This window comes from Pieris brassicae, chromosome 5, assembly GCF_905147105.1.
Source record: "Pieris brassicae chromosome 5, ilPieBrab1.1, whole genome shotgun sequence".
Taxonomy (NCBI): domain Eukaryota; kingdom Metazoa; phylum Arthropoda; class Insecta; order Lepidoptera; family Pieridae; genus Pieris; species Pieris brassicae.
The window spans coordinates 7326251-7353530 of NC_059669.1; the positions used below are offsets into that span (position 1 = coordinate 7326251).

Consider the following 27280-nt stretch of genomic DNA (forward strand, 5'->3'; position numbering starts at 1 on the left):
CATATGACATACTGCGCGAGCTCAGCGAGCACGCGTAGCTTTTATGATAACTGTCATAATACGTTGTGTATTCGTGGCTTGTCAGTGACTTAAGCTGAACTTTCACCTAATACTTTTAGTTTGTCTGCTGTCAGACTGTCAGTTCTTGCGCCGCCGCTGACTGTTAAACGTGTTAGTAAGCGATGAGCAAATTTGAATTTTGTAAAGAAAATTATTTGGTTTTTTAATTGAATTTATTACTTTAATTAAAAGATTACTTATTAAAACACGGAAAAGAAAACTTCTTGTTTTCCGGCCGCTTTCTAAATTTCAAGTCTCTTCGTTACGGTCAAGTGATTGAAGGTGTTATATCATATTTTAGTATTGTTTATTGGACACAATGGACCAAAGCAGTATAACTCCTAACACATCTAATCAGCAGCTGGTGATAAATGGAGACAATGATTCTGCCACTGCGCTTCTTCAGGAGAAGCAGGCTAGAAGACGTGAAACTTTGAGTGATGTTACTTTAAAAGAATTCATGACTGTTGGGATCCTGTGCTTCGTTAACCTCATCAATTATATGGACAGATTCACGATAGCAGGTTAGTGTATTTTTTTCTAGTTGGATCTAATTATTGTAGAAATACCCATTGGGAAAAGTATTTTTACAGTGCAACTTTTAATACATTTTTAACTTTTCTTATTAGAGTAATCTAATGAAGTAGTATGTAATAGCCAAGTATATACCATATATAATTTTTACTTCCAAGGATAAAATGATAAAGTATTTACCAAGTTGTATCAAAAAATCTTTTAAGATAAATCCTGATTAAGTTAGTCCTTTTGAATCTTAGAAAAGTTGTCATATTGTTTTACTAGGCTGCTTAATTATTATGAAAATATATTAAATATTTACTTTTAGAAGTGGAATGCAACTTATAATTATTGTAAAAAAATAGTTTTGTAATCTAATATACAATTACATCAATCATATCTAGAAATTTTACTATTTATTTATAAACTGTGTAAAAAGTTAGCATTATTAATTTAGTGCCATAGTCATGCCATTTGAATATAACACCCAATTCATATTTTCTAGTATATATGTATATACTTCAGTGTACCCAAAATTTCTTGCAACTTCTTCAATTAAAGACTTAAAATTAAATTTTAATGTAATACATTTATTTGAAACAACCCAGTAAGAATTATGAGTCATATTTCAAATCTTTTGACACAAGTTTGATTGGAATTTTTTAACTTCAACCATAAATTGCAATACCAACCTATATAGGACCAGGGCATACTTTGATCTTCATTTCTTTTTTTATTCTTAAATTATTCTACAGCCTGTGAAATATTAAATGAATTCTATATTATTATTATAGTTGTAAAATATTAATTAAATTAATAAGTCGTTCATTATACTATGATACCAAAGTACTACAGTTTACATACCATAAAGTTATGTTCGTAGAAAATATTTTGATAGGACACATAATGGTAATTATAATTAATACAATATTTATTTTATTTACCACTCTAAATATCCTAAACAGTGGTTTAGGCAATGCAGTACATACACTAACATATTAATATTCTAACAATGTTATGTAGTTAGAAATATCAGATATACCTAGTCTGTGAAGCTACTTTTGCAATGACGGTGATCTGCATAAAAGCAAAACCTCAAAAATTAATAACTGACTTGAAATATGTATAACTTTATTACTATAATTCTTACTACTCCCCTTCCTACAATGGTGCCTAATATTCATTAGGCACCAATGTAAGAAATGTAAACAATGAATGAATTTTTTTTGAATATCTTGCTTTTTAGTAAATAACCGTAAGTTATTGACTCAACATTTGACAAGGTAGGTACACAAAGTTATTAAATTCTGAATACAGTTTAATGTATCTTAAATAATATAATATATTTTAAATTTGCATGCATTTCGTAAATTGACTAAAGTTTCAGACTCATATTTGTAAACCGTTTCTATGTTTTAATGCGGTCATAGGCTAATCAAAGCCTGGGAGAACCCGCCTTATTATCGCGTGATCGGGCGACGACGTCAATGAATCAGGCCATTACTTGTCTATAATCGATAAAGCTTTTAACGTAATGATATGAACGGCGTTTTACTAATTCTTAAGTACCGATTTTATCTATGCATGTTTCTTGCCATGCTTGAATAGCTCCAGTTTAGAGACACAAAACCCTTTAAACTTTAATTTGATTGGTTTAATAAGCAGTAACGTACCATATTAAAATGTTTCGTTTTCAGTATTAGCTGGTGCTTGTTTAACTGCGTAGTTTAAGATAAATGTATACCTATGCCAAAGTTCTAGTAACTTAGTAAAATTATACATTATATGTGCTGCAGATATTATTTGTAATATTTACAAGCAGGCATTTTTTTCATAATGTACTAACTTTTATTACGAAATGTTCCTTGGACGAAACATCCCATAATTTAGTATTAAATTATCATGCACGTGTTATTCCAATACTGTAACGTCTCTGCGGTAGGCACATTTTTGATTATTGAACACCCAAGAAGGGTCGTCGTCACGTATCCCGACGAATAATCTCTTGTCAAATCACGCGTGGGCTCCACGCAACAATGTTCCCTTTAAATATGTATATCGGTATTGTCCTTAAAAGAGGTGATTTATAAACCTGTTTGTGGTATAAAACGGTACCCCCAAGTGCAAGATAAATATTGAGCGGTGTCGTTTGTACAAACATCATTTTGTGAAGTGCTTTCGATTTCCCTATGGATGTTTGGTAATGGCAGGGACAGATGTGGGACTTAAATACAAAACGGAGCGTTTTATCAATCAATTTAATTTCCATGTAAAGTTTTACACACAGTTTTTGTGTTTGACTTTCGAAAGCAACGCTGAGTTTACACGCAGTTGAATAAAAAATTAGTACCAAGTACGAAGCTTCTAAACCTTCGTTTTTTCATATTACCGTGGCAATGCATAACGCATATTACGATTCATTGAAATAAGACCTGAAATTAATTGAATAAAGTTTAATTTTCTATTACGGATAACGTAAACGCGATAGTTTTATCTATAACGCGTTCTTGTAGTCGTTTAGAATGGAACATTATGTCTTAAATGTGGTTTACTTCTAATAATCTTCATACTTTAACTTAACATTCCACTGTGATCTAGATACCATTGTCTTAATCTTTCATACAATTTTCAAATGACTAATAACGAAAGAAATATTTTCAATACAATAGTGGGTAATCAATGGTAATAGCTCGTTGCTTTGTATACAATCTAGTTTTATCATTTGTTACGTAGGTCAGGGCCATGATTCATGATTCCAAGATGACTACGACAGCACGTTTGCCTTGGTAAGACTGCGCATACATATTTGATGAGATAGTAGATACATTTGTTTAAATATATGTAATTGTTGACTTAACGTTGCGTAAGGAACTTTATGTCGTCTTTAAACAAGTAATTTGAAGATATTTTGAAGTGCTTGAGGGTAAAGAAACGCCTAGCTATCCGCAGTTTTCCGCACAATATTTTATTTATAAATATAATAAGCACCTACTTTTAACTCTAACGGAAATCTACAATGAAGGTTTATCTATATTTGAAGATTTTTTATGGAGCAAAGGAACTTCAAAACGGCTTTAAATTTTAAGTATCGGCCCAAGATGCGTTCAAATGAGAAATGTCTTTGAGCTTTGATCTTTCGAGGAACTACTTTTTATATTAATTGATTAAAATTAGATATACTATTTTTAGTTTGTAGTCTGTTGAGTCCCGGATGAACTCTCGTTTAAAAGCTTGTTATATAAACAATTCTTAATGTTAAAACGGAAATATTGGAGTAAGGCTTTTGCATTAGGTTAGATTCGAAAGATGTTTTGTTGATGATATATTATTTTGTTTATAAATAACGAACAACAAGTGTGTGAAAGTTTAGTTCCAAACAAACTGAATTTAAAAAAATGTGTGTTATGTTTAATTAACATGAGGAAAACAGATTATATAGAGTATAGACGATCAGACGATAAGTCAATGATGCTTCTAACATTTTTAACAGATTTCAAGTCTAATCTTAGATTTTAGAATAATTCTTGCTGTCATTTTTTAGGTATTCTTATATTTATTCCAAGGTTAAACAAGTTTTTGGAAATGTGTTTTGAGATTTGTTGCATATGCGAGACGTGATCTGCGTTTAAAGATAACTTTAGGTGTTTGACTTTTAGCCTCGTAGTCTAAAACGTACATCCATACAATTTAAAATGTTTTATAACAACATATAGGATGAACAAAATTCATATATGTTTTGCGTAATGCATGTATTTATTTTATTATTTTAGTTAACCGATAAAAAGTGTATTTTTATTTCAATATATTAAATTTAGACTGTAAGTTTTTGAATTATATAATAAATACATGAAGTTTTCATAATAATTGTAATGATGCTACTACGAATCTATATAAGTACATTAAGTATTTTTAAAGTATGTAAACAGGCGATTTGGCGGTTGTGTAAAAAATAAAATAATTTGTCTTCAGCTGAAGACTAAAGCAAAAATATAATTGGCGAATATATATAGAAACACGCCATAAAATGTTGCCCGCTCGATCACTTGAAAATATGAGTACGTACTTTGAACGCAGCTGAGCAGAAACCACATGCTAACGACGGTAAAATCCTTTTAATTTTGTAAATATCCTGTACGCCAACGTAATACCAATTATAGTTGTATGTCCATATCCATACTACTTTAGCACTTATTGTTAGGTATGTATTTCGAAATATGTCTCAAACTTATACAACGAGAATTCAGGTCTGTTACACTAATAAACATCACTTCACGCTTTATAATCTGTCAAATTCTTTAAAAAATATGAGTACAGTGTGATGGCTGGAGTATGACGCAATTTTTACGAATGTAATTGTTAGAAATGTTAGATAGTAAATTTTATTGGCAGTGCTCGAAAGTGCATTAATAGTGTGCGCGTGTTTCCAAACATTTTGTCAAGAACTATGTCCAATGCTTTACTTGACAGCTTGTCAGTTGCAGACTGCAGTCTGAATACTGTATATGATTAATTTAATCTACGAGTTATTTGAAAAAATGCATTATTGACTAAAGGGTTGTGTCCGTATTTTATGAAGTTTATTAACATGTTATTTGTAAATAGTCAAGCAGTAAAATATTTGATTGCGTTTTATAAATAGTTACAACTAAGATATTTTTGTTACTATTTGTTCTGGGGAATGTTTTTTAGTAATAAAAGAACCCCCGCTGTCCCCTTTTAAATTATTATAGGGTGCGGGTGTGTACACATCGATTAATAAATGAAATATGGAAAAGGTTGCCTCTATAATTCCTCAGCGAGGGCTTGAATGTGTGGGAGGTTATAATATTTTAGGGGTTTACTACGCTGTTGGGTTCCGTACATTTGTAATGCTTATTTTAAGGCATTGCGCTTATAATTCTAATTTAATAAAACCAGGAGATGTTCAGCTACTATAAGATGGATTCTGAAAAATTAAGTTTGTTTTTTCTAAAACAACGATTAACGTTCAGCATCAGAGTTGTTTGTGAACGGTGACTTAAATATTTAGTTACTAATAAGTTTCCCAATTGAAGACTAAAACCAGTCTTCCCTATAAATATGAAATTACTATTGATAAGTCAACAACAACAGCTACTATGATACAAATCGGTTCAGTAGTTTATAAGTTGAATTTATTAAAATTATTTTTTTCATTAAAACCGAAATATAAATATTCTTAGTAAAAAAAAAAACTTAATTTCTCAGTAAAGTTACTTACGTGTTTTTTGTGTTTTTGTACGCTTACCTTATTTATAATGTAAATAAAAGTTATTGCCGCGGCTATAAGTCCTGTCAAACATAAAAAAGGTAGTTATCATGTTTGAGACGTTATCTCGGTTCCTCATCTCTAAATCCGTTGTTACGTAAGTTTTATTTGATTTTTATGTCTGTTTGTATTACAATGACAAGTGTGTTTAACGGGCTGAAGCACGCGACATCATCTGCGTAGAATTTTATTTAAGACCTTATTTTCTAACACTTGTTAAAAATGTTATTAGAAGACCAGTACTAGTTGTATTGGACATTCATTCTCACCAAAGTCTATATACAATTTGTAAATTAAAAAATAATGTGTGTCGCTGTGCCGCTATATCGGACGATTTTCCCCAGATTGTTGCTATTTAATAGTTCATAGACAATTTCTTTTGTACGCCTACCTCTATATTTGTTAGCTACTTTTGTTTTTGCGGACACCGATAAGAACGTTAAAATATATTAATTAAAATTAAAATAGATCTTTAAGTAACGACGCCTGTTTTTCGGTTTTTGGTATAAAAATACCGTTTTTGTTTTTATTTGCGCTCTAGAAAACGTACTTATCGTTGCAAATGCATTATATTTGTAATACTGATAAAGGTTTAAAGTACAACGAAATACTATACACGAAAATCAAACCCGCTTTTCGGCAAGCACGACTAATACATTAATAGAAGCAATGTTACAATATCCTTATTTTACTAAGATATTAATCACCTGAAATTAACTACTGACAATAAGCACAATATTTGTAACCTAAACCTAACTTCTCAGGCGTTTTCTGTTTGTACATTCCCACCGGTTGAAAATTGTCATTCTGGGGCCACAGAAGAAGGCTTAAATGAATAATTTTGAAAGTTTTTCAGCGTCTGGAAATATATATTTAAACGAATATTAATATTCTATATATATCAACGTTCCACTACTAGACGACTACCTTAGACGTAGTAAAAGTTTTCTTTTTATTATTATAAAAAGATATTCTTGGTCCCATAAAACTTCAAAATTCGTAATTATACCATTTAATATAAACGTTTTGGATATCTAAAAGATACGGAATATGGAATAATATGGAAAGTTCTGCCCGGACGTTTCCCAACATTTGAGCCACTTGACTATGTTCTAGATAAGATGCAATAAAAAGCAAAGGGCCGCATAAAGTTACGACTTTGCCGGTGTTTTTACGATTTCTGTTAAACGCCTATTATTTTAAAGTCTGCTTTAAGACTTACGGGAAATTGAATGTTTTATTTCCATTTAGTTTCTATTATCCTAGTCATTTTCGAGATAGACGAGATGAATAATACTACAAAACCGTTTCTGTTTTTATATATTAGCGCTAAGGATATACGCCATGTAAACACGTAATATACAGAAGTTTGGATCAAGCTAACACAACAATTGTTTCGAGTTAATAAATATTGATAGCTTGTATTACAATTTGTATCTATGTATAAAACAGACACATAGAAGTGTTACTTATATTTACTTAACTATTAAATATATGAAAAAAATTACAAAAAGCAAATTCTCATTTTACATGTTACTGTCAGATAACGTGGGGAATACTTTTAAGAAAACGGAACATTTGCTGAACTGGTTACTTGATATTTTAATGCTTTCACTTGCTTTTTTGGCAGCACGATGTTACTTTATTTCGTGTTCCAGTTTTTCCCTGTGAAGTTTAAATTACATTAATTTAATTTACAATAGTTCAGTCAGCAGAATATCATCAACAAAACTATGAAAATTGACCTTAATTCCGATTCACTCCATTAATTTATGAAAATGAAGTACTCACAGACGAATCAATCAGGCATTGCATCTCAGATAATTGAAAATGCTAATAATATCGACTTCAATCAAGGCACCTTATGAGTACAGCTGCAAGTAATAATACACTGAAGCGATTACGCTTACCTAACCGCTGAGGGACTGCGCGTATATTCAATCGACTGAGACATCAATGAAACAGACAAACCTGTAGCCAAAAATAGTAGAGGCTGTATATAATTCATAATTTATTATTTCTACTAAAGTCCACAAGGGATACAGACTTTATAATAATTACAATCTAGGCTAGATAATTATGGCTAATACTACGCCTTATATTCTACAGTCCATAGGTTAAATTTATATTCTATGTTTTGGCTCTATGATCGTATGTCCGAGATATAGATATATAATTACTACACTACACTAGCATTACCATCGCAAAAGGTTTAGTTGTCTTTCCCATAATTAATAGTAAGTATTTTATTTGACTATACATTATTTACAAATGACTCATTTATTACAAATTAGTAAAAAATGCGAGTTTGTAATGTTGAAATTTCGTTAATTAAGTTTTAAGAGGTAAATTTTGTTTAACAAAAAATATTGAGTAATTGTCTTTAGCGTGCCGCTTATCTATGTATGTGTTATTTTCCCACAACAAATTATACAGTAATGAAAGATCTGTTCCTAATTAATTTATTAGCCATCTGTTAGTAAATGTACTGTGCGCTTCAGTGCTTTAAAATAGTACCACTCGAACCACACTTGCATTCAATTGATTTCATTGAGATATATGAAAGATATATTTTATATTATTTTATGTATAAAATTGTAACTAGTCGATGTAGGTATAAGATATTTTACAAAATATGCAAACGCATTTTAGTAGTTACTTCCAAAAGTTTTCCTAATTGTGTATTTTAATGGTACACGTTAATTAATTACATTAAATTACTGATGAAGCCTTGAAATACTCTAAAAATATTAATTAGTAGAAAAAAAATAATGTAATGGAAAAATATTAAGTAGTAGTATAATATTAATTATTAGAAAAATACTAATCGCACGCCGTATTCTTTACGAATGGAAAGTATTTTAGTTGTGAACAGCTTGAAGGTTGAATAGATAAAAGTCAGGGTTTTTGATATTAGATAAAATTGTCGATCTACTTTGAATAATTTCTGTTTCCCTGACTTATATATATATAAAAAACTGAGCTTAATATGTTGATAGTTGTGATTTCAAAGCTTCTACCATAACTTCTTTATTGTCTCGATCTATTATATATATTTCAAATTTAATACATATCGTATCTTTATTTTAAAAAAATAGCCATCTCAGCTTGGATCGGAAAAGTTTCGTAACATAATATAAGCTAAATATTACTCCATGTATAATCCTTGTAAGTGGATTATGTTGTTAGATTAAGAAATTGGCCGCAGTTTATCGTGAAATGATAAACCACCGTGTTGCAATACCGAGGACAGTGCACACCGCACTGATAACATTTATATGGGCATAATCTATTTCAAATCAAACAAAAATGATAAAGTTATAGGACAATCGTGGCTTATTGTATACGATTCCTGGGTCAGGGACTTATAGCAGTTCCAAAGGAAAATTTAAAGGTTTATTGAATGTTTACAGAAGGAATATAAACGATAAATAATCGCTAAGACAGTGCCGAATGTCAGTATTGCGAAATAATGCAAAACAAAAGACGATAGCGCGTGTTTGATTGAATATTGTCTATCGGGATGACGCCTCCTAATATGTTGGGGCTAGAAATTTAAATATTCTTGAAAGAAAGAAAATAAAAAACATTCCCTGTGTCGGGGGCAGCTAGTCTCTTCCATTTGACATGTACTTAACATAAAAATTTCTACAAAATAACTACTATTGTTGCACAATCAGAATATTTTCTGTATCATAGAATAGGTTAAGAAGGTGCTTCTCTTAAAAGCACCTTGAGTTTTGTATTACCAAATTCTCTAACTTTGGAGTGAAGTGAGATGAACTATGGCTCTGTGGCTATAGGTCAGAATATGATAAATGCCATTTCATTGCTTTACAGGACAAGCAATTAAATTATTAAAAAAATCTGGAAAGGTACTATAAAAATATGAAACACTCGATATATACTTGATTAATAAGTCATACTAAGCAAAAATGTACTTATCAGTGTCTGATTTATGACCACAGACATATTGACAGGTACATGCTGTATTAATGTGTCTTGCAAAGAATATTAAATTGCTGGTATTTTGGTTAAACCAAACGATTACTTAACTTTGTAATAAGTGAAATTAAATACGTATGTTATAAGAATTTCATAAGCAAAATCTTACCAGGAATTGGTTATCGTAACCGCTGGCATTGTAGCGGTTTACCACGGTAATTGGATATAGTCTCATTCAAATGGTATCGTTGTATGGTAATATTGTACGAGAATTATTAGTAATATTACTAGTCACGTGTGTCCTGCAGTGAAGATTGTGAATGACTTGTGGGAATGTGTTTTTATTTTTGAGTAATTGGGCATTACAGGGTTCCTAAGTTTGCAGCAACATTTCTGTACCATTGTTTTATTTATGCATGGTCATCGTGTGAGAATATAAACTGTCAAAAGAAAGCATGTTAGCATTTTCAAAACTTTGTCATAATCAGGAAAAAATCAATAAATGTGTATGCATACATATAGATACGTAATTAAATGATCAAAGTTTATCGATTTTGTTAACGTGTGAAAATAGGTGTTAATATACATTTCTAGTACAACATTCGCCATAATGCTGATAAATTCTATATGAATGATACCTGTTCATTCTACGGTGATTTATGGGTAAACAAATATGTGGCCCTGCAACCTGCTTTGCAAAGAATGAATACTGCTCCTCCAAACTCATGAGTACCTATTTCAGCTAGTATATATACTTACTACTGTATACTTGGCGGTTAAATATTAATTAATCGACATGTAACTTTTTTATGATGTACTTTGTTCATAAATTATATTTATAGAGAAATTGTTATTATTAATTCACGCTGTCACACTAATATCAGTATTATTACAAGGAAACAAACACATATAATAGAAACAAAAAAAAGTCAAATACAGTTAGAATTTTGAAGATTAATTAAATTTATATTCTAACAGAATAATAATTCAATCATTATTAGCTTTACGTTTTAAAGTGAATATTTTTTTCAAATTTTGTGATGGACTGAAAAACTATTTGATTTTTTCAAATTATACATATAAAATATATTGTTCAACATTTATATATTATTATTAATTACTGTCCGTATTGCCATGGTAAATATTATTGCAAGAAAATGTTGACTTTGCTCCTAGTTTGTCTTATTTATCTAAAACTTTACTATCCGCTATCAAAAATTATGCATTTTTGTTCATTCGTATTATATGTTGCGGAACATAGATTTGTTGTTAAACAAAATGGTATCATTCTAATTAGAAACAGATGTAGTTATTCCATAAAAACGTCGGTCATTTTAAAATATCTATAGGGGTTAGTACGTCGGTACATTGAGTACAAATGCACTTGAGCTGTTCTAATTTTTGTTTAAAAGGGCATAAACAATAGAAAATGCAATTAACCTTCACCTGAACTGTTGCGGCATACGTTAGTTTCACAATGATGTATCCTTTTACTTATATTTTTAACCGACTTTAAACAGGAATTTAATCTTTATATATGTGATATTAATGGTTATTTTTTGGCTTTATGTTCGTTTAGACTACAAATTTCTTCACTGAAAAGTCATGGAAATGAAACTTTTTGATTTAATTGAAATATGTTCTATTACTAAGCGAACAGTCCAAATCACAAATCGCTTGAGTGGCTTATAGTATATATAGTTTGCTTTTATTTGTTTTCAGAGGTTTTTGAAGCGAGTTTGAGTGAAATTATTTTTTATTATTAGTTCACAAATTCGGTGGAAATAATATTTAAGCCTATCTTGATCAGTTGATCAAAAAGTTAAGTAAAAAGATATTATTAAATATCAACTCAATACTTCTTTACTTAATTATGTTCACGGAGACAATAAACTTATATTGAAGCTTTAGACGTCATTTAAGCAAAAAGTAGTAGAACGGAACCGATCCGGAAATGAAATGCCGATTGCATTTCTACGTGTAACCATTGCTACGTGTCTGGTTATAAACGGAATGAAAATGCATACGAATTTACGAAGCGGGTATTTTAATACTACATGGTATATGTGTGTGTTAATGATTTAATTATGTTCGACGTCCTGGTGGATAGAAAAACTGTGCACAGTTTGTGTTTCCACCACATCAACTTCCTTTATATTAAGAACACTACACACTTATACAATAAATAAATAAATAAATAAATGGCGGGAAAACTAGGCTAGGTTCTTAGTAAAATTGTTTATGGGTAGTAGTAGTTCATTGTAATAATATATATTCTATTTTTTTCTTTACAATACAGATATTTTTAAGTATTTCCTCTTTGTTTAGAGACATTTTTGTCGAATGGTACTTTAGCGGTAGCTAAAGAAAAAAGAATTGAAAGTCGTGATTGTGGAATTTCAAAGACACTAATATAAAAATAAAAAAGCATTTGGACCAGTTGTACTCATTACAAATTAGCTGGCACATTCTCAAGTAATTAAATTTTCCGTTTCCATTTGACTGTCTATTTTAAATTATATAACGGTTATTAATAAAATAATATTTCGTCATTTTGACCGAGAGTTTTCAGTACACCCACTTGTCGAGTGCTGTAATCTTTCGCCAGGTAAAGCAACGTTGTGATTGGTCGAATCAAATGGCGTGATACTGCGCGTGCCGCGTGCGCAGTGTGCCGACATTGAATGCCTCGTACGATTATCAGCTATCGGTCGTAGCGTCTGTATCGCGTTTGGTATATAATCAGAGAATCTTAAACCTTAGCTCTGTATATTATAGCTTCAATTTAGATGAAGAATTGAAACGAATACATCATTCTAAAGTTTTACTTATAATGAAACTTATTTCTGGGTACATAAGGTTCGAATTGCCTTAAGGATGTATGCAAACATCGGTTCGCTTTTTTGACTATTAACTCGCTATAGGCTTGCATCGCTCGCGCTCACACGCTACGTTAACAAAATTCTCAAGTGACGCAAACCTCACGTCGAACCACGCGGTTTAACGTCACCCAACAGTAATAAACGAAGGTCATTGGTCGCGTTGGATTAGCAATTCAACGATTTTCCGAATAAATATTAAATAATATGTCCATTTCCGACCTACATTGACTGGACAAGTTCAAGATCATCGTAGTGCAAAATGCTTGGTAAAGCTTTAGTTTACGCAATGTCGTACTTGGCTCGAGTGACAACCATAATATTTTATCAACAATTAAATGACGCTCGTTTATAAGTAACCATTAATGCTAGTAGTATGTAAATAATGATTTAAAACATTTGTACAAAATATACCTGAATGTTAAAATACTGTTAACATCATTAAATAGGAATATTTTACATTATCACTTTAAATACTTGCGTTCATATTTTAAAGTTAACGAAACGGAAAGTGTGAACCGTTCAGTAGAGAAAGTAGAATCTTTCTCAGGCCTTCCTCTACAGCAGTAGCAACTCAGTTTTCTGAATGTGAGGAGCCACTTATAACTTTCGCCATATGTTTTGGGTGTATCGTAATTAAAAGATATGATACATAGCAAATATTATTGTAGGGCTAAAAATATCTGAATGTAATAAGTGAAAGTAGTTTTTGATCACGTTCGTTCGTAAATTGTATTATCGATTGAGCCTTTTGTTAGTTTATCAAATGAAAAAAAAAACTTCTATGGGGCTACAACAATGTGTTCGGGGGACAATCAAAAGAATGATTAATGTCACAACGTTTCAATGGAAAATGACATTAGGATTAAACGGATTTAACACTGATGAATGAGCCCATTTTTAAGTTCCTTTGAAGAAATTATGTTGAATGTTTACGTGTTTAAGTAAGCACTTATTAAAACTGTGATATATTTCTAACGATTAAAAATTTCTGGATGTTTTAGTGTAGAATAATTGTTTCTCCTTGTATACAGGAGGCTTTTCTTTAAGACAACAATATGATTGTTTAAACCTACATAAAAATATCTGCCCTACAGTTGCTGCGTTTTTTTAAATTTAATAGTGGCAACAGAGTATTATAGATATTTATGGTATAGAATCAGGTTTACAATAGGAAATCTAAAACAATTGCCCAAATTTCGTTGAAACTTAATTTTAAAACCTTTTTGCTGCCATTCGAGCATGAAATATTCGCTTACCCTCGCCTTATCGGATATACTTGTTTGTTTTGCAAATCTTATGGACACACCCATCAGTTAAAGCAAATAAATCGCATTATGTAATGTATGTATGCCCTGATTTATTCTATTTAAGTTTCTCGTTAATAACATTTGTATACTCTTTACACAATATATGTAATTAGCTATTTAAAAGGCCGAGTTAAATAGTACGTAATACTCTCAAACATTAACTGTTCTGTCAGTAATAAATAACACAGAAGATTTTATTATCTGCCGAAGTAAGACTAAAAATCAGTGTTCGTCAATTCGCCAAATATAGTTTCGTTGCAAGAATCATACAATAGCTGTTACTATGGCCATTAAACATTTAAATCTATACATATTTGTTATTTTTAGTATGTTCTATGACTCTTAAAAGTAATTTATGATGTATATACCCTTGCGTCGTTATTGCGATTATCATATAGGTATTTTCGCAATGATAACGGACTATAGGTTTTATCGGGCTAGTATTATGTGGATTTATTTTTATTTCTTAGATTCTACTATCAATTAAAGACCGTATATTTGCTTTGTCTAATTATAAAATTTCAAGTTAAACACGATGTATGAAATTTTATAGAAATGGTAACCATGGTAGTATCGTGTTCACGTAGTTCACGCCTCCAGTCCATGTTGCGTTACCAGATCAGATCTCAAAATTTACGACATTCTTTGAATTTCATAGTCACTTATTTTAAAATTGCTAATTAAATTTGTTAAGTTAAATACTAGTATTTTATTTAATCCAAATCGCTTACACGCGATACTAGTGAAGTATCTTATTGCGTTTTTGTATATAGTAATATGAACAAAAATAATTTACGACAATATTTTTTTTAATTATGTATTAATATTATTAGATATATACATTTTACCCGTTGCCTTTTAAAGTTTATTACACGCTTCATATGCTTTAATTAATAATGAAATATGCTAATTTTAATTAAATATGGGTATTCTAGTACCCCTTATTTAAGCAAACCGCTGTGTCATTGTATAAATATATGCAATGTAATCTTTGTTAATTCTCGCAATCCAAATGATTAATGATGCAGTGTTTAAACGACCATTTTGAATAAAATTAACTTACGGTTTCGGCTGGTCATATTAATATAAATTGTAAATTCTATAACGTTGTTTTCACGACATTGCTACAGCTGTTATGATGATATAGATACATCGAACCCTGAACAAGGTTTCACTTTTGGTGAGAGATAGTAATTTTGGATGATTTTTTGTATTGGGTTTTGGTGCTAAGGGTTATTCAAACAGTGAATTCGTATTGAAAATATTTTTACCAGAATTTAATGGCTTCATTCATGATACTTACAGGCTCTTTAGAGCCTAATTTAGCTGTATAGATTCTAATCTAAGACTTTTTCGTCTTATTATACATACTTTGTCTATTGACACAATATTGAGGGTAGTCGCAAACATAATCTAGAATCTATTTAAATGTTTGTGTAAAGTATTTAAAATATCATTAACGTATAAAACAAAATGCACTTCAGGTATTTTGAAACCAGCGGAGTGCTAATTAAACAGGTTAGAAGTTCCGGTTAGTATTTTCATTTTTAGTGAGCGTTGGTCAGTCAACCGCCCAAGGTTAGATTTGAGGTTACCTCCTTTTGGAGAAGTATAATTCGGCCCATCCGTGCTTTTGATTGATTGACTGGAATGTTGTATGGAGATGTTGAAGGTTTTTTAATACCCTTAACGTATGCACTTTTATAAGCACAAGACCATCGAAACGTCTTATTTTAAAATTCACGTTTTAAATATTTTTATAGGGTATATTCAATTAATAACGCCAAGCTAATCAACATTTTAATGACTTATTAACTACTTATTGTTTGCTTTTTTTATCATTATAGGAGTGCTGGATGACGTCAAAAAAGAGTTTGCCATCGGCGATGATATGGCGGGCCTGCTTCAGACTGTGTTCGTGGTGGCATATATGATATTTGCGCCTATATTCGGCTACCTGGGTGACAGGTATTCGCGAAGGGCGATCATGGCGTTCGGAGTGGGTCTGTGGAGTGCCACGACGCTTATCGGGTCTTTTATACCGGTTAGTATTTTATTTTAGCGATCATGGTATGGATGGATGGTATTTTTTTAAAATTCAAGTGATTTTTAAATATTTTTTTTTGTATTAGAATACAAGGAATTTGAAAATAATAACAATATATAATATAAGTTTAAGCTTAAAAAATTGTAAGTACTTTGTGTTTGTCGAAGGCTATTTTGGTTTAAATAAATTGGCACAGATATATCTATGGTCCACGTAGCGAATAGTTTTATTAAGTTAGGGACTGAATACGTTATGGTAATTTTATTTGTATAAGTTTTTCGATTTTGCTGTATATAGGAAAATTGTTATAAATAGATTTATTAATTAAAGTTCATTTTACCTCAATCATACGATGCTGTAATTATGTATTATCATTATATTGTTAAAGGAAAAACGTTTGTCGGGTTTCCCTGGGACCTAAATTAAGTATATAAGTATATATATATATATATATATATAACTATATATATAAATAAATTTACGTATAGTTGCAATATCTATTTTATAACCCCTCATATAAGCCCAAGAGGGACATCCCGATCCATCTTGAAAAGACACTAAAATTACATTTGAAGAAGCAAAATAAACATTATTTTGTTTCGTATAAGTGATACGACGGCAGTGAGCACATAGTTGGCAAAGTTTCTTGTACACTGTATTACTTCTATAAAATCAATACTGATTGAAAATGCAGGGTTGCAAGGTCAAGATGGACTATTTAGATTTAACTGACTTCTTATAAATATTTTTTTGTAGGACTTCGCAACATTCGCGGTATTTCGTGGCCTAGTGGGAATTGGTGAGGCGTCCTACTCCACGATAGCTCCGACCATCATCAGCGATCTCTTTGTGGGGAATGTCCGGTCAAAGATGCTTGCCTTTTTCTACTTCGCGATTCCGGTTGGAAGGTAAGACTTAAGGATTATTCTTTTCGACTAAATATACCCAAAAATGGCAAAAATATATTGTTTTGAGACGTTGAATACGTACTTTGTTAAGGGGTGCCTATTATACAAATAAACGTAATTAAAAACGGCTGCGAAGGGTCCGTGCTGAGAGTAAACAAACAGAAGTCCAACAAAAATATAGCTTAATAAAAACCTATTTATTGTTTAACAACTTTTTATATATTAAATAGAAATGTGGCCAATAAAAAAAACATCTAGTACTAAGTACAACTTGTAAGGACCATTCCATTTTTCTCCATCGCTAAGTCTGTTCATATTCTCCCGCTGTCTTTTTTATTTCCACAAAGATACCACAGTGATCTCTTCTGCTTCCTGTTCTCGATTATGCGGACTCTGACACCTCAGATTTGAATGAAGAGCTGTTTGACAAGATCTATCGCCTGCTAAATTTCTGCGTACGCTTTATATTTGGTATTATGACCATCTGTCTAAATTCCGCAGGCAGCTCGGTGGATACATATTTGACGACTGGCTCTCTAACCTCTTTTAAAATTCTTCATATAAGTTAAACCTTGCATATATCAGTCCTTTCGTCGGACATTTTGAATTTATTTCTGGGTGTTAAGACATTCAAGAATCTGATACTGATTTGAGTTTTTATAACCCGGTTCCCTACGTTCAAGTATTTCGTCACGCAATTTTTGGAGATTGTTGCCCCCCCCCCCCATTAAACGCGCCGTAACGTTTTTGTTTCCAATAGTAAAATGTTTCGTGACAACCCCAGTGACTATTTATACCTAAAACTTACCATTATGTGGTGTAAAGTACTGGAAAGTAGAAATAATATTAACAATAACGCGTAATTCAATCCTCGCCCCGCATCGTAACGTTTTACAAAATGACCCCCCCATCCCAAAAATCGTTACGTAATACATGAACTAGGTAAATACAAAATTTAATCTTTTAAGAATATAACTTGTCGAATTGGTAATTTTGCTGGTAAAATTGATCCTGGAGGAGACCACGAAAATGTTTTTTCTTCATTTCCTCCTTTCTTTTTAATTCGGTCCAAAAATACCGTAAAATTCAATCAATGGGATAAATAACGTATCAATAGGAGCAGTTGTGATTTATATTTTTTGGCAATGAATATTTAAAGACAAATATTAATATAAAAACAAAAACAAATGAATCACATCGCGTCATTACGTCATAATCGCGCGAGACGGATTTGTTGTTGACATTGGGTGATTGAACTTAACGGGTCATAGGGGACGGTGATAAAGGAAAAGTTTATCTGAAGAATAATAATTATAGCTCAGCGGAATACTGTACTTTCTTCCAATGTAGGGCTGTCACTGTGTATTACTGAGGTAATAGAAAACAATTCGTATGAACAACGCGCGGCAATGCATGCTTGGCTAAGCATATTCTGTTGAATAATTTTCTAGCATTCATTGAGCTGTTCTTAAATTACCCGCATTTTTTTTAGAAAACGTCCGACTCCTAAAATTAGAAATTAGATTAGGAGATTAATCTCCTAAAGAAGGTAGAATTTCGATATAGTATCAAAATGCCATATCGGTGTTAACTACCGTCAAATTTCACTCAAACACCACCGAAATATTAGAAAACGTAGTTTTTTTTTTAATATTCGTTATCGAATGATCAGTCGATAATTAAAGCTAATTTTAGATTTTTACGCGCAATTTGTGTTGATGTTTTGATTAGTTCTGTCGCGTTTTAAACCATGTCTGATATCTATAGATAGAGAATGTTTATAGAACTTTGTATAATGATTTTAGATTATTGCGCGTTGTTTTTAAGAATGAAGAAACAAAGATTTTGTTTACGTCAACATATTTATAACCTAGTTACATAGTGAACTTCCGTTTGGATTATACTTTAATTGGTAATGTTGTATTACAATCACAATATATTTTGAAATTCGAATTCGGAAGGACATTTATAATTGTTACGTAAAATATCTCGCGACTGGTTTGCTAAATGAATTAAAAAATCGACATGTTTTGGGTGCAAAAGTCTTATACAAATGGAAAAAAATATATAAAGCTGACGCAATGCCCCAATGGTAACGGAGTATCAAACTGTTCAAATTTTGAGCAACTCCTAAATTATTTACTCTATGACGAATACTAAATGTGCGTAGGCCGTAACTTCATTAAGATGTCAATTACATGTACCGGTTCCCTCTTGATTTGTAATGACTTAAGGATATCCTGAGAGCGTGTCAACGACATTCTTAATGGAAATAATTTAGGGGTCGGATCTTGAGGGTTCAATCCTAACCTTGGAAATGCAATAAGAAACGAGAAGAGTGGAATAGTACGGAAATGTTGTTGTTTGTCGAGTGCACGTCAATACATTTAAATGTTTCATTAAAAGTTATGCAATAGTTTCGTATATGTTTTTACTTTTGACCAGAAAATTGTTATATCTTAAATAGTTGAATTAATATTCTCCCAACAATTTATTGTCTCAAGTTAAGGTTGACACATCTTGTCTTATTCGCAATGGAATACGTAAAATAGCTTGTGATTAACGCTGGAAGGTCGCTTGATGACGTATGTAATGCTTGAGAAAAATTGGATTGTATATAATGTAAAAAGGAAGTGCCATTTATGATTTCTGAACTTTATAGACAGGTTTTTATTTACGATTTATGGACTTAATATAAAAAAAATGTTTTACGCGCAATTGTTTTATTAGTGAATAATAATACTGAAACTATGCAATTGTATGAACGTTCTTAAAAGTTTTGGTGTTTTAATACTTACAAATTTAAAAAATATAATAGTAATCTTTCCACCTCTTTTGCTTACGCCTAAACAGTAAGGCTTCTTTGCCAACTTGAATTCATTTAGGGAATGCATCGTAACAACTTAACAGAGGTACTAGACATAGGAACTCCTTTACAGACCTTTTGTCCCAAATCATAATCTTAATATTGTATTATGTTACTATTAATGATTTTTTTTTAAATGTCAATCATTTGTTGCAGTGGTTTCGGTTACATAGTTGGCTCCGTAGCCGGTGCTATGGCAGGAGACTGGAGATATGGCCTCCGAGTCACGCCCTTTCTTGGGGGTGCTGCTGTAGCTCTGATGATCTTTGTCATGGAGAACCCTGAGAGAGGACAGGCGGAGGATTGTCATATGAAACCAACGTCGTACCGCGACGACCTTAAATCATTAGTAAAGAAGTAAGTGGTAATTAGTAAAGATTTTACTTTATTGGTTTAACAATACCCCCCCATAAGAAATTGATACAAAAAATTGTATCAATAATGGTAATATAGATTTTGACAGAACAATTTTTCTTAGATTCAGCATCGATGTTTTTAATCTGTATTTTGAATTTGAGACTGTCAAATACACACTGAATAAGGTTTTCGTCGTATTATATGAATACATATACAATTTCAGTCCGTCCTTTATGTTGTCATCCCTGGCGTTTACCTGTGTGGCCTTCGTGACTGGCGCCCTCGCGTGGTGGGGACCCCAGTTTATATTCCTGGGACTGACATTACAGCCTAACACTGACATTACGCTTGAAAGGTATGTCTAGGTTATATAAATTTGTTCAAAATTTTTCAAGGAAAGTATAAAACAATTCTAATATTTTTAACTGAAAAAACTGTTCTTTCTTGTAACATTAAAAATATGATTTGAATATGTTAATTCCTAAAGATTCGACTGTTATTTATTAATATTCGTTTATCCTAAAAATATCATGGGAAAAACCCTTAGAAAAGCCAGCATATATTTATTTGAATCAATGTTTATGTTCTAAGAACATTATTCGCATCACTTACTTTCCCGAACCTTTAGTATGGTTTGAATAAAGTTCCGAGTTTTTATCTATGCCTTCATACAAATTACTTTACCGATTTTAACCACTGTAAACATAGCACGCCCCTCAAAAATAGTACTGTCCGATTTTCGAACGAGTTTCGTTTACAATGTAAAAGTATACAGAGGTGAGGTTGGGTTATAGCGTGTCGTACAAGTTCGGACTGGTGGGAATGTTTGCTGGTACGTGCGGAGTTCCGCTGGGTTCCGCCCTGGCTCAGCGCCTGCGAGCACGGTACCCAGACGTGGACCCGCTAATCTGCGGCTTCGCCCTTCTGACCTCGGCGCCCTTGGTCTACTTAGCTCTTGTCGCCGTCACAGCGCTCCCAGCTTTCACCTATCTACTTATCTTCCTCGGAATGGTCACCCTCAATCTGACCTGGTCAATCGTCGCAGACATCGTTCTGGTGAGGATCGAGATAACGATCCCGGCGACAATGTACTCATGTTAGGCTAGCTTCAATTATTAATGCAATCATCCATACTAATGAAAGCATGGCCAGTGTCATTGCTTGTTTTATTGCTAGTTATGAACCGCCTATGACAATTGACATGACGCTAACCATAGTGCTTGTACCGAAAGCGCAGGGTCATAATTGACATAGACGGTGCTATAAGCACGTGACGTCAGTCAGTACTGACAGTGAGATGTTACGAAGGGTGGCGTTAATCTTCGGCGCAATCACGATGTTGTCTGGCGTGGTTGGAGTTCCGTTGGGCGCGTGGCTTGGTGCGACACTGACCAAGCAATTCCCTCGCTCGCATCCTATCATCTGTGGGGTGGGCCTCCTCATCTCAGCGCCATTGATGACACTAGCGATGCTGCTCTGCGAGGGATATTTCTACGCGCCGTTCGTCCTCATATTTTTTGGGGAGGTCGCTTTGAATCTCAACTGGGCTATTGTTGCTGATATGTCGCTGGTAAGATTTGGGGATGTGGGCTAAGGGAATATAGACAGGACGTATACGTGTCTTGATGCACACGCGGTATTTTACTCACAAATGTAGAATTACCATAGGCTCTATTGGAAGTCGAAAATCCTATGTTAATGATCTAAATTTTGTTAGTACAATGCATCCAGGTGTTGAGAAAAATACTTGTGCATATGAACTTGAACGTTGGTTTGCTCGCTAACAGTTTAATCAGTTTAATGTTTTCATTTATGGTTATGCATCAAGTCTGCGACACATCTGTACAGTTTTGACTTTAAACTTTCTAATTTTACGTGTAAATAATACTTCTGTAGTGCTTCACGCTCCACAGTAGTGTGAAAAGTACATAGAGTAACAGCTAGAACTTTGAATGTAGTTATAAAGTAGAAATTCCAGTTAACTGTAAATAACTTAAAATTCATATAATGCATGGGGTTCATTTTGGTATATAGTGTTAAGTTTGTTGCGGAATAATCGATTTCGTGACCTAAGTGGCAATAAGTTAAGGTTGCAAAATTAGAGCATGCATTTCTTTCGCATATTCATGTCATAACGCACGATCACTTGAAACCAGTCATACATGAGTACATTGTACAGTCGACAGTTATAGAAAGTCGTTATCTCGTTTTTTATTTTAATCTGTGCCAAATGCTGGTTTCAAGTTTTCGGATTAGCGACATCTATTGAGAACATTGCGAAACACGATCTAGTTCAGAGTTCAAACCTTGAAGAAGGTTATATGTGAAGTTATGCTAATTAGCATCTTATAATATAGGTGGCGCTATTCCACATATTGTAAAAAAAGATTATTTCTGTCGGTCATTGACCACAATTACTGTAACGATTTATAGTTTCATACTCGACCGAACAAAGAATTTGATTAACATATTTTTTCTACTCATTACGTCGCTAAATAATGTAGATTTATTTGTTTAAGAGTTTACTAAATTAGTTTTACTTATTGACTTTGTTCAGAATTATTCTGTGAGTGCTAATATTTTAAATAGCTTTATTGTTTTACATCAAAGTTGCGGAATATATTCTCTTTTCATAATTTTAATTATATATCAAACAATAAATATTTTTTAGATTTATTTATTCAATATTAATATTATTTGTATAGTACGTGGTCATACCACCACGGAGATCGACGGCTGAGGCATTCCAGATTTTAATATCACACATGTTTGGGGACGCAGGAAGTCCCTACTTGGTTGGTGTGGTAAGTATCACAAATTTAATTTATTGCCACTAGTAAATAGATTTTTCAACAGGCCAAAGAGAACTTGAGGCAAAAGATTAAACGTTTTTGAAAATAATTAAAATATATGAACTTTCCACCCTATGGCCGTTTGTCCACCACCGCCGTCACCGAGGCCTCACCGAAAACTAGATGACGGCACTGATTTAGGCATACATACATTTAATATGGGTGCTTAAAAAATGAGCTTACTGTTACTCCTAAGAGATAAGCCTTAATGCTAACATAATACTAAAGACAATCATGTCATCATAATTTATCATAGTATTTCCGAACCAATTCGACTTAATGTACTTCAAGAAAAGAGCGTAGAATTTCTTAAAAGGTCGGCAACGCACTGGCGAGCCCTCTGGCATTGAGAGTGTACATGGTCGACGGTATCACTTAACATCATGTGAGCCTCCTGCCCGTTTGCCCCCTGTTCTATTAAAAAAAAGTTAAATGAGATAGATCCTACTCCGGTTTCAAGCTTTCAGTCTGCTTCGAGATATTATCAAGAATGATTATTTTATTCAATAATTCTACTTACGATTCTTTTAATTCTATATTTCTTTAACCATTCAAGTAATTAAATATAATTGATTAAAATAAGTTGTTTTTAACTTAATTCTATGGACTCGTATAACAATACCAATCCCACAAAGGTCGACATTACGCAATGGGCTATTTAACAAGGTATTAAAAGGGATACAGCGATTTAACATTATTAATTACTATACTAATATATGTATATTGTTTAATTCTGTTAAGGCTTTAAAATTTCAAATTAAACATAATTAAATAATAATTTGAACAGCCCGCCAAAACGCTTCTCCAGGCAAAATGGCGTCGCACCAGTACCTAAGATGTATCAGGCTAATAACCACGTAAAGAAGCGTACATATAATTTTTTTTAACACAAGAAAAGTCGCTGAAAAAGTTAAAACTCTATTTTTTCTTTATTTGCGTCCATAAAAAACTGACTAACTAGCATTATATATTGTTTTTACATGTGTCTTTACTAAGACATCATGGCTATTAACTATTTAGATTTGTATATATCAAAAATCTTACATAAAATTTACAGGAGTATGATTATTACAGATATCCGAAGCCCTAAAACTCTACTATTCAACACCATCAGAGCCTGCGAGCAAAACAGCGGAATTTCGTTCGTTGCAATACGCTTTATTCGTAACTTGCTTCGTCGAAGTGGTCGGCGGAATATTCTTCCTTATCACCGCGCTCTATATCGTCAGGGATAAACTGAAAGTCGATAGAGCTATCGCTGGTAAGTCACTGGTTTAAAATATTAATCGTAATGGTTACGAGTGGTTTTTAGTTAGCCGTGTCTAATATCCGAGGCACCTATTTCAGTAGTAACGAAATTGCTTCTATCATTCTTCTTCTTCATTCTATTGCTGTGTTAGATACCTAGATTTTGTATGTTGTGGAAGATTTCGCGAAATTATTATATATTATTAGAGAACTTAAAAACGCCTTTTCTTTATTGAAACTATTCTCTGGAAATTATAAACCAGACTGAAGCGTATGAATAGTTTACGAACAATTTTATAGGTTTAGGAAAAACAAGGAAATTCTAAACGATATAAAATGACCTTTTTTATTAGGAAAAAAGCTGACATTGTGTAATTGGAGCATTAATTTACTTACCAATTATCAATGGTAATATGAAACACGGAACATATTCTTATTCTTTTATTTATGGTCGTTATGTTCTATTATAAAATAATCTAAGTTACGAGTAAAATATATTAAAACTTCTATTGATCTTAAAATATTGCTTTTAGTCACTAACAAGGGTCTCGACTGAGGTTATTTGTTTATGTGCAATTATTTTGTGCTGGAAATTCTTGAGAGTCAGTTGAAATTGAGTTTCGTAAAAGTTCCACGTAATACACGAATTTATACGTAAATAAGAAGAGTTTTACTAAGCCAAAAAAATTGTTATACTTGAATATCTGAAGGAATATTCTTTGTGATAGCTGTAAAATATTTTACGTTTCATGTAAGTAGCGCGCTTAAATGCCACTTTACATTGTTTCAGCTACTTCAAAAGTAGTTTAGGTGAGTGCTAGTAGCTGTTTTTTTGCTTCTTGCTTATGGTTAACGCTTTGACGCAATATTTTATACCTATTTGTTCCTTCTCCATATTTATTTGTTATAGATAGATAAGATATTAAAATAATTATTTATACAAAATCGTGAAATCGTTAATCCGAAATAATAGTTACAAATGTTTGTGAGCGCTTCGTGATTGTTTTTGGAACTAAACGTAGGTAACGAAAATGTATATCTGAATATTATTCGTGTATATCATTTGATATTGTAGTTTTTAATTAAATTTGTATGTGCAATCACAGATTTTGATAACCTTATGCGTTCGTAAACACTCGACTGAAATGTTAGAGCTTAGTACTAAGATAATACTGTAACATAAAATTAACTTTTGCGTTCTATAATTTATTATTGACTTATCGAACGGAATATATTTAACCTCATTTTCATCTAAACTATAACAAGATAAAAGTAATTATGATAATTTAAACCTACCATTGAACCCGTTGACCGAACGTAATTTAATTGGATCATCTTGATATAATTTTGTATCACCGAAATATAACATGTGTACAAATATAAAATTAAGACGCTGACGAGATTTAAACGTCTTAATTGATACTCAAATAAATTCTAACAATATCATTATTTATTTATAGTTAACCGACAAAATAGACAAAAGGGATTGGTAAAAAAGAAACTTTTTAAGGTTTTTTTTAACGTTTTCATTTTTTTTCTTTACAGAAGCCGAAGCGCAGAACGCAGAGCCGTCTCACAGTAACGCGCAAGAGCCACTAGGAGGAGATTAGAATAATTGTAGTTAAATTCGCGTTTTAGATCTGTGAGATGATTCACGAAATGATCGTTTCGAGATAATTTATCACAAAATATTGCTTTGATAAATTAACTAAATGATCAACGAAGAAGACTGATTAAGTATGCACAGCAAATAGGGATGATTGAGAAAGGCAACACGTGCCTGAGTAGGAATAGCCGTGTGGCTTGAAGCACACTTGGCTACTGATAGGATTAATATTACCGTACGCATACAATTTTAAACAAGCGTCAATCGTGATAGAATTAGGATGCCATTAGTATTAAAATGTTATAAAAAAATGGCGTTACCTTTCTCGGCTTAAAGTAAATATCGCTTCTGCAATTTTCTTCTTTAGAAAATTTAAATAATGTCTACATTTACATCTCATATTAATAATTTAGAAAATTCTTATAATCTCGAAAGAGACAACCGTTCGTTCTAGGCCAGTTAAGTTAGTGTTCTTGACGTGTCAATACTTTTGATTTGTCTATGTTGTCTTACACTATATAAAAACGAAATACTAAAATCAGGTGATTCTAGTCAAGTGTGCAACAAGCCTCACCTCAGCCTAAGTACATAATGTTTATTTGTCAATATTTAATTACCTCAAGCACTTGTTACACAAGAAATAGATATTTATTTTGTTCATCATAAAGTATTAAATTATTATTCAATGCAAAATTTATCTGTTGTATTCATACAGTTTAACGGTTAGTGCAAATAATTTATATACTCTCCCAGATGCATTTATAATTAATCAATTTATGGATATTCTGTGTTTTATTCTTATCCATTTCATTGGAATTCTTCCTAAGTTTTTCTTTCTATTCTCATGTTATCGCCTACAGATGGCGCTAATATACATTCTAATGTAAGGGAAGCTTATTCGTGAAAACTAAATCAGCGTATTTGCACCATCTTCAAACGACTTTTCATACGAGTAAATACAATTTGACAGTAAGCTGTCAGCGTAAGAGATTTACGATAGACGCTGTCAAATTGTATAGACGAAATAGTGTTTTGGAGTGCCATTACTGATTTAGTTTTGAAGGGAGTAAGTGTAGCGTAGATTTGCCAAGTTTTAATTGAAATCAAATGCAATAGTTATTATGTAGTTGTATTATTAGATTCGAGGGTCTGTTGTCTGTACCGAATCAAGATGTCACAATCTGATTCTAACTGATACTAGGTTTTCGTTTTCATGTAGTTCTATATGTTGGGTTGTTCATTAACTTGAATGTGCTTTAACAAATTGGTAAGTTACTTATGCAAAGTTAAACTGTAATGAATGACAATTAAGACTGAATTGTTTAGAATTCCTAATAGTGAAATTTGTTTTTGTAAATATCGTGTAATGATGGGAATTGAAAATAAATTATTTTTGAAA

The 27280-nt window shown here is 32.0% G+C and overlaps 1 protein-coding gene across 3 annotated transcripts; it reads left to right on the forward strand.

Moving 5' to 3' along the window:
• Nucleotides 1-116: 116 nt before the first annotated feature.
• On the forward strand, nt 117-27279 carry LOC123710234 (protein spinster). 3 transcript variants are annotated; one of them, XM_045662011.1, is made up of 10 exons: nt 117-584; nt 15845-16041; nt 16801-16952; nt 19975-20175; nt 20399-20530; nt 21484-21745; nt 22881-22979; nt 24102-24288; nt 25066-25085; nt 25821-27279. In XM_045662011.1, the coding sequence occupies exons 1-9, from the start codon at nt 380-382 to the stop codon at nt 25083-25085; spliced, it is 1455 nt and encodes a 484-aa protein (XP_045517967.1). In that variant the 5' UTR covers nt 117-379; the 3' UTR covers nt 25821-27279. The 3 variants fall into 3 exon arrangements, with proteins under 3 accessions (XP_045517967.1, XP_045517966.1, XP_045517965.1); XM_045662010.1 differs by lacking the exons at nt 21484-21745; nt 25066-25085 and adding an exon at nt 20970-21231 and having other exon boundaries at nt 118-584; nt 25821-27278; XM_045662009.1 differs by lacking the exon at nt 25066-25085 and having other exon boundaries at nt 119-584; nt 25821-27277.
• Nucleotide 27280: the final 1 nt, after the last annotated feature.

Excerpts from the sequence above, each read along its gene's own strand:
- LOC123710234 (XM_045662010.1), top strand. The coding sequence starts at position 380 with ATGGACCAAAGCAGTATAACTCCTAACACATCTAATCAGCAGCTGGTG. Across the intron at positions 21,232-22,880 it reads TCGTCGCAGACATCGTTCTG|TACGTGGTCATACCACCACG; the intron begins GTGAGGATCGAG and ends TTATTTGTATAG. Across the intron at positions 22,980-24,101 it reads GTCCCTACTTGGTTGGTGTG|ATATCCGAAGCCCTAAAACT; the intron begins GTAAGTATCACA and ends TGATTATTACAG.